The sequence below is a fragment of the Blennius ocellaris genome (assembly GCF_963422515.1).
Source record: "Blennius ocellaris genome assembly, chromosome: 19".
Taxonomy (NCBI): domain Eukaryota; kingdom Metazoa; phylum Chordata; class Actinopteri; order Blenniiformes; family Blenniidae; genus Blennius; species Blennius ocellaris.
The window spans coordinates 10,757,177-10,765,844 of record NC_137668.1 but is presented as its reverse complement, the minus strand read 5'-3'; the positions used below and the strand labels follow the sequence as shown (position 1 = coordinate 10,765,844).

General features: G+C 42.1%; 2 protein-coding genes across 2 annotated transcripts in view; one reads left to right on the top strand and one right to left on the bottom strand.

Moving 5' to 3' along the window:
- Positions 1-296: 296 nt before the first annotated feature.
- On the bottom strand, positions 297-4,349 carry gdap1 (ganglioside induced differentiation associated protein 1; the record flags this gene model as incomplete). The annotated part of the gene is made up of 6 exons (XM_080514737.1): positions 4,290-4,349; positions 3,344-3,536; positions 2,726-2,899; positions 2,365-2,459; positions 741-855; positions 297-649 (listed from the first exon to the last, which is right to left on the bottom strand). Exons 2-6 carry the CDS (start codon positions 3,447-3,449, stop codon positions 297-299), a joined length of 843 nt encoding a protein of 280 aa, XP_080370863.1. The 5' UTR covers positions 3,450-3,536; positions 4,290-4,349.
- A 2,603-nt stretch (positions 4,350-6,952) lies between these two features.
- The window catches only part of jph1a (junctophilin 1a), a 32,535-nt gene continuing 30,819 nt past the window's right edge, over positions 6,953-8,668 (top strand). Inside the window, 3 exon segments of the mRNA XM_080515438.1 lie at positions 6,953-7,049; positions 7,173-7,341; positions 7,344-7,677. Of these exon segments, the coding sequence (XP_080371564.1) occupies positions 7,297-7,341; positions 7,344-7,677 (379 nt within the window). The 5' untranslated portion in view covers positions 6,953-7,049; positions 7,173-7,296.

The following is an 8,668-nucleotide window of genomic DNA, read 5'->3' as shown; positions in this document are numbered from 1 at the left end:
AATGTTCATATCTGTAATCAAAGCACATCTTGTCAGTAGAGAACTGACCAGATTTTGACCCACTGATTAAACAGTAATGCAAAACATACAAAACCACAAGTGTGGTCCTTTAAGACTTTGGTGTATAATCCAGCACTCGTACATTAACAATGACCAAAAAGTGCAAAATGTGCAACTATGAACCTGTTATGTTATCCTTTGATATCTGATTTTAATAGTTTTATTCTATGCAATTTGACATGAGACAATTGAAACTATATTCTCTCCACTTCAGTCCCGAACCTCCTTGTTCCCCCTCAGCTGAACATAGTCAGCCTCTTCTTCATGTAAAGGAAAGCGAGGTATGTGGCTCCTCCCAGAATGCCTATAAACAGAGTGGTACCCACGATAACGGGGGCGTTTTTCCTGGCCACGCGAAACGCCACAGGAAGGACGGCAGAGATCAGGATGTTGTTGACGTGGCCCAGCACTCTCCTGAAGGCCGGCCGCTCCACCACACGCTCATAGTACGTTTCCAAATTGACGCGGTTGCCGTTGCCCCAGAAGCGCCGCGAGAGGCCGAGGAACTTCAAGCGGTGCAAAGTGACTGCCAGAGAGACGTCAGCCATGCTGAAGAAGTCGCCACAGAGCCAGTACTGACTTCCTTCTTCTGTCAGAGGAGAAAGATGACATGTTATTTAAAATGCCAAATCGTAGGTTGACTGTAATGATACATCTGCTTGACGGGCTTTTGCGACGACCTGGTGTTTCTTCCACTCTCCTCTGTAGCTCTGTCTCCACCTGGTCCATCACACTCTCCAGTTCCTCCAAAAGCTTCTTCAGGTACTTCATGTTGTCGTGGTCAAACAGTTTGGACTGCAAAGATATTTTGCATAATGTTAACAAACCATGCACAAAAGGATTTGTTCATTTGTGAGCCAGGGTTCAAGCTGTGAAACACATCGAAATGTTTGTGATGTTTCGTTTTATGCAAGTGCAACTTCAAAAAAAACCCGCATAACAGTGTGTGCACAATGAAAAGTTGTTTGTTCATCAACTAAATGAGACCAAAGAAATCCCACAATAACATCCCAAAGCCAATTTTCCAATATGCTGTTGATACAATAACCAAAGTGACAATTTATTGATACAATAGTGTACGCTACATCCTATTTAACCACTGAAAATTGCCCAAGCTTGTTGTTCAGTCATAAAAAATGCACAGTACGTGGGTTGCTATTACATGGCCAAGTTGATGTTGATGGTTCGAGACCTGATTCCATCAAACATTTGCACATTTGCCCACGTCACGCTGCAAACATCAAGCAAGACTGATAAAGTGACTCAACGCTGCCACCCAACGTCTGACAGTGGCATGAATCAAGTCTGACTTTGTGCCCCTTTCAGGGATTTAATATTTTATCTGTTCTACTTTGTGTTTCCTGCCTATTTATAGACACATTAAAGGATTTTTAAGATTATAGAATAAATCTTTCTTTTAGTGCGCTCAGATGCTTGATTTATCATGTTTTTGCTGTCTTCTCGCCAAATTTACTGCATTTTTTCAGATTTGTTTATAGGTTGGGTGAGTAAATATACAGTGTGTCTTTAACGAATAGGAAGTAAATTTAGTCTTTATCTTTACATGAGGTTTACATAATTGAGAAAATGACTTTCCTATTCTTGCTCCAAGGACCCACCTCAGTAGGCGCAGTCCTTTCCACGCTGTGACTGTTTCAGTGAATCACAATAAACCTGTCCATCATTTCTTTTTGATTGCACTGATTTAGTACAAATACGTTTGTTTTGCATAAACATACTATTTGAGCTTGCATTTGGCTGTCTTACATTTGAAAATCCTTTTGCAAAACACGTCTTTATGTCCAGATGTTTTAAAGTAATTTATGTTAATTTAACTTTGTGTCAGAAAACTATGTCTCAAACAAATCCTGAAAATTGAACTGGCTGCATCTTAGATTAAAAAGCATATTCAAAGAAGCTCCTTAAAATTTGGAAGGACGAGTTTGATGATTTGGATCAAACCAACAAGCAACTAAGTTGTCTCTCCTCACTTTCATTATGCAAAAACTATTTAGCTTGTGGCTCTATTACAATTGCAGTCTACAGCTTCAAGATGTCCAATTTGTTATGTATACATTTGAGTTGTACTCTCTCAAATAAAAATCCTCCAACAAAAAGAAAGACAACTACTCACTACATGTGCAGTATTGTCAAAAAAAAGAAAGCTGCATTGCAGTGAACCAGATGGCGGAATGACAGCTGGATGTTTTAGGTTTTATTAGTAATATGAGGTGTGAATGGGTGAAGAAGGTTGGAGACTTTTCTTCAATGTTTTTCCTTGCAGAGAAGAGTGAGAAATCTTACTTTCAGTCGCCTCTGTTTTGCAACGTAAGCATCTTTAAGCTCTGGATTCTGCTCTGCTAGTTTCTTGAGCTCAGTTTGTGTGTTCCCGATCTGTGCTGTCACATGAAAAAAAGAGGCACACTGTGAATTTCAATATTACATCTGGAATGAAACATTGAATATTGCATGTCTACTCAAATCTGACTTTGAAGTAAAGTAAAATTTGCTTTTCCAAACAAATCCACATGAAATGAACAATGATAAATGTAGAAAAAAGCATCAGAGCACACCTCGGTGGGAATTATGTCCTACGTAAACAACAGACACGCACTATAAAGGCTGCAAACACAGCTGTGCTGCTACCCATCCTAAGCACTCTTACTTCGTATGCATGTAGCAGCATATGCAGGTATGTGTGAGTCCACAGTGATCTCAGGGTGGAGGATGCAGCCATGAGTGTAGGCGTCCATCTGGAGTGAGTCCAGCAGCTCTCGATAGTGTTGCACTCTGTGATAGTATGTGCTACCCTCCTCTGGAACCAGCTTGGGAGTTCCTTCTGAAAACCAAGCAATCACAAATGCAGCAGTAGTTCAAGAGTCTTTCACTTCCCAGATGATACAAAGGGAAGTGACAGTGGAGATTTCTACCGAAAACAAGACAGGGATCGAGAAAGATGAATTACTGTACATTACACATTGGGAGAGTTCAGGAGTTTATTTAAAAACAGGTCCATTCTTACCAGTTTTCAGTCTTTAAGGTCGACTTGATGAAGACTATTTGAACATGGAGCAGTGTCAACCAAGAGAAAATCAAAATCAAATGAAAAAAAATACCACATACACAACACAAAACGCAGCAAACAAGAGAAGAAACACGAAATGTTCCTTCCAAATATGATTGAATGCTGCTCAAGGAATTACTCTCCATCAGCTTGACGCTGCATTATGTAGCTGCAGATGTGAGGAAGGGCAACAGCTCGCTTCACCACATTTATTCTCACCGTCATTGAAGTTCTGCTCCAGGTAGTCCATGATCTGTATGGGGTCGCAGATGACGTTGTCATCATGGACGAGGACCGGCACCTCGCCAGTAGGATTCAGATGCATGAACCACGGCTCATTGTGTTCACTGAGAGGTAAGCTCACGTTGTACTCCTCGCACTGCAAGCCTTTCTCCGCTATGGCCAGACGTACCTGAAAATCGTTCAAGTACAGCTTTTCTGTGTCAAGTGTGTGTGTTCTGTGTGAGGTGGTTTTTCACCAGATTCTCTGGTTTCCTCTCACAATCTAAAAACATGTATTTAAAGCTAATTTGTGATTGGTACATCCTATCCAAAACAGAGGACAAAGGTACATGAAGGATATGAAATCCTATTGATGCATCTATCTTCTATGCCACTTTATTCAGGTCAGCTGGGTAGACCCTAGTGGACCGTGGGTAAATCACCATTGTTTGCCCATCTCAGGGAAATAGACACACACACAAAAAAAGTAATTGCAATGATTAGAAACACAACAATGTCTGGAGGGCTGAACGCGGCATCCATCGAATGAGATGGGTTAACATGGATCTACACGTTTGTAATCTGCATGCACTTAAACGTTCACGTAGAGCTTTACTATTCAGAATTCAGAATTGTCTTTATTGTCATTGAACAAGTACCACGAAATTGCATGTAAAGCTTGGGGGGGGGGGGGGGGGGGGGGCAAGAAGAGGTGAGGAGAGGAAGAAAATAAAAGGCAGATTTCAGACTGTGCTCTGAGGGAGAACAGGTTGTAATTAAGAGAAAAAAAATGTATGCATTTGTAATAATGTGCTGTTTGGTGAGCCTTCCTGATGAAGACGAACCCGCCCATGTCCGTGTTGTGTGGCTGTATGCAGTAATTAACGGAGCGCTGGGAGCTGTCCGCCGAGCTGCGGTGCTGAAATCGCCTGACTTCACTCACCTTCTGGGAGTTGAAGGACTGCGTCCAGTGATAGAGCGTCAGCTTGGACGCGCATTGTTTTGCGACTTGCTGGTCTGGATTTTGCCCCGTGTGGCTTTCTAAAAGTGCAGATTTCTCCCCTTGGATGTCAGAGAAGCTTTCAGACGCCATTTCATCTGTTGGTGTTATTTTATTTTTTTTTTTTTTTTGCGGACGGGCGAGGAGGACAGCTCGGTGCATCGCGAGCGAGGAGAAGCTCCCCCCTCTGGCTCGGAGTAGAATATGAAGGAAAAAATCTTTTTTTTTTTTATTATTTCACTTATGTGTGAAATGTAACCCCGACATATCCTCCACTTATTGTCACCATTGGAACCTTTAATGTTTTCTTGTCTTTACCTACAGCAAACTGTTGGTTTTGAACTAAATCTTAAAATGCCAATATAATCATTCATAAACAAGCTGCCAAGTAGCAGAGAGCAGAGGAAAGGCAAAATAATTTCCTTAGCACCATTCAGAAATAAAGCAATTCACTGTGCTTTGCATGGAAATAACGGAAATACAAATTTTGAAGTGATTAGGATTATGTAATACATTCAACGTGAAGAAATAGAAGATTGAATGCAGTATAAGTGTTGCTAAGATAAATGTAATGAAATAAGCAAAATGTATTGTTTAATGGTAAGCCTGTGCAAAAATAGTCTGTTAGTCGTCCTCATGCAGAAGGTTTGTTCCACAGGTGAGGATTACAGGAACTAAAAGCTCTTCACCTTGTTCGCTTCGGACTCTGAGGGCACTTGGTAAACCTCTTCATCAGGTACCTGAATGTTTGATATTCTACAAGTAAATCTTCAAAGCTTTATAAGAAGTAAGACTTTAAAGTCAATCCTTTGACACACATTAATTGAAATATATAAAACGAGTTGATTGTGTCAATATATCTCAATTTATTTTCCCTTGGGACAATCTTTGACTGAGTAGTTGCATGTACTGGTATATAAAAAAATATCCAAGATGAAGCTTCTTTGCAAAGGTAAATTAAAAGCAAAATAATCCTGATCTTTTATATTTGTCCACTGATTTGTATAAAACATTCTGACAAATATAACCAAACCAGACATAAATTAAGACCAGAATATATAATTGGCTGCTTTGAGCTGCTTTCTTATCTGTTCATTGAGATTTTAAAGTATCTGTATCTTCTTTCAGTTGGGCAGCAGGGTGAACAGGTCATGTTAGGTTACAGCTAGTCTAATTTTCCCTTTTCCTCGAAACATATTATTCATACAAATGAGACTCAACATAAGCGTCACACCATAAATGAACATAGAACCAAAATTGCTAAATCGGTGGAGCTGCCAAATCAAATTCTGTGTTACTTTCTGACTAATAGTCAGACATATAGTAAGCCAGCCCAGAAATGTATCAGCTTAGTAAGTAACAACTATAATTATCAAAAAGAAAGTGATCAGCCAGTTTAAAAGATCACAGATGTCAAATTCCTCATATGATTACACATTTTCCAGAATTTAATCTTATTCCATCCCACGTCATCATGTTATCTACACAAAAGAAATACCATTATATTAACTCCCTGTACTAAATGTCTTGTCAATACCTTGAACCAGGAAATCTGCCCCAGGACCAAATAGTAATTTGTCTGCTTGTTTAATGTGGTGTGCGTGATGAACTCTGTGCATTTAGTATGGATCTATAAGCTTTACAGTTAACCTATTTGGATAAATACAATATCCTGGGAGGTAATTTGAAAGAGAGAATATGTTGTAATTGTAAAGAATTCTTTTAATAGAATGTTTGCTTGATTGCTACGCAGTACACATGCAATGATTGTATTATTCCAGCAGATGTCGTTGTTACCTATTCCTTCAACACTGGAGCAGCCTGATCTGGAAAACGCGCTGTTTTGTGGTCTCTTTGATTTTATGTAATATGATGCTAGTTCTCACGAACTGAAGCCAATAAAACAGTATACATGCTTTGATTATTATAGTCTCTCAGATGCTGTGAGACAATACTTTGATTTATTTTACACTTGTTTCCCAAATGGCCAGAATAAACCTGCACCAACTGTAAGCAGTGGCAAAAAAAAAAAACTAACATAGCTTCTGTCCATATGAAATAAGTAATTCGTGGAATTAATTATCCTTAAATGAGTCTAGAGTCAAATGAAATGTAATATGTGTTAGTAATACAACGAAACATGTCTGTAAAACATTTATAGTTGCATCATGGGGCTGTCCCCACACAAATAGTGAGTGTAATGTAAGATAAGTTATTATGTAATATGGGCAGAGACGCAATGAAAGACGAAAAGACTAAAAATGGTTCTGTGGGTTTAATGGTTTGTTGTGATGAGAGGATTTATATCTAATGTAAAAAAGAGAGAGAGAGAGAGAGAGAGAGAGAGAGAGAGAAGAGAGAGAGAGAGAGAGAGAGAGAGAGAGAGAGAGAGGAGAGAGAGAGAGAGAGAGAGAGAGAGAGAGAGAGAGAGAGAGAGAGAGAGAGAGAGAGAGAGAGAGAGAGAGAGAGAGAGAGAGAGAGAGAGAGAGAGGAGAGAGAGAGAGGAGAGAGAGAGGAGAGAGAGAGAGAGAGAGAGAGATGGAGGGAAAGTGGGAGGTCCCTGTGCCGTGACGTGAGGATTGGCCCGGTGCCTTTCTTCAGCAGGGTCTCGGTACCTTTCTCTCTCTCTCCCTCTGTGATCAGTGGGTGAGAGGGGGGGAGACGAGCAGCAACACACCGCGGAGAATCCAGCGTGCGCCTCCGGTAAATGACGCCCACCATTCATACCTTTACGCTTACCATTACGCATGCCTTTTGGATTGCATGTCGGTGTCTGGAAGTGTCAAGGTCCACCACCCTCACCCCTCCGATTTTCTGCCCATCTAGTTCACCATCCTGTTGGCTCATCCTTTCATCACGCCACCGGTCCTGGATCCCCACCGCCTCGGTCCTGGAGACGCCTGAGGTCTGCAGCAGCGCACGATCGGCTTTATTTCCAGCCTTCATCTGAATGACGGGCGGAAGGTTTGACTTCGACGACGGCGGCACTTACTGCGGGGGGGGTGGGAGGATGGCAAAGCCCACGGACACGGCATCTGCACCGGACCCAAGGGCCAGGGCGAGTACGCCGGGTCCTGGTCGCACGGCTTTGAGATAGTGGGTGTCTACACCTGGCCCAGCGGGAATACCTACAAGGGCTACTGGTCCCAGGGGAAGCGGCATGGGCTCGGCGTGGAGAATAAAGGAAAGTGGATCTATCGGGGGGAGTGGAGTCATGGGTTTAAGGGTCGTTACGGCGTCCGGCAGAGCCACAACACACCTGCGAGGTACGACGGCACCTGGAGCAACGGGCTGCAGGACGGATACGGGATCGAAACCTACGGCGATGGCGGTAAGGAAACGGGCTTTCTCGGCTTGTTGAGCGTGGCGTGTCGCTTTAACTGCCTCTGACTGCTGGTGTGTTATGTAGCTTGTGTGTGTGTGTGTAGGATGCTCAGATTCAAACTGAGGGAGGCTAATGATAATAATACCTCTGAATCTGCATCTCCCAGGGTAAAGCTGAGATTGCGCACTGCGCTTTTCCGTCATTTGCGCCAGCATCTTCCCATTTTTTTTTCCTTTAAAAAAAATTTAGCCAATTTAAGTTAAAGCCCCCCCCCCCCCCCCCACCTTTTTTTTTTTTTATTTCAAGCCATATCATATTTGGCAACTACCAGTTGCTCCTCATATGACAGTGGGAGGGGGAGTGACTCCTCCTCAGTGGCACCATGCCTTCTGGAGAAGGAGCATGAGAATTAAGAGTCAATTTAAAGCTTCACTCTCACCTTCTTCAACACCCAGACTCTCTGGAAGACAGTGCATAGCTTTTACAAATACACGAGGCTGCTAAACTCAAGTGCTTCCTATTGAGCATTAATCCAGTTGTTTAAAACTCAAACTTGAATCCATCAATGGTCAGTAAGTGCAAAAGGAAACACGATGGAACTTTCTGAAAGTGAGAAGTCACGAAGAATCCAGAGCTTTCGTCCCTCTAACGATTGGATTTTCCACAGTTTGTGTTTATATAAAGACCTGTGTCTGATGACAGACAAACAGACCAGGCAGCATCAAAGAAAAGCAGCACTTGGCAGCGCTTCAGTGAGACTTTTGTGTCTTACACGCAGCTTACATACAACCCTCTGTTGTTATAAAACATCCTCGTCTTTGAGTCATTTATGAGCATCGTCTCTACTAACAGAGGCCTTATGGTGCCGAATAAATACCTCACATATGATGGATACAGATTGCTGGGCTTGGGAAATCAGCTGATCCTAGAGGATCTACAGAACATCTGGCCGTCTGACCCTGCAGCATGCTGATAACTTGATCTGCAGGGTCACCAA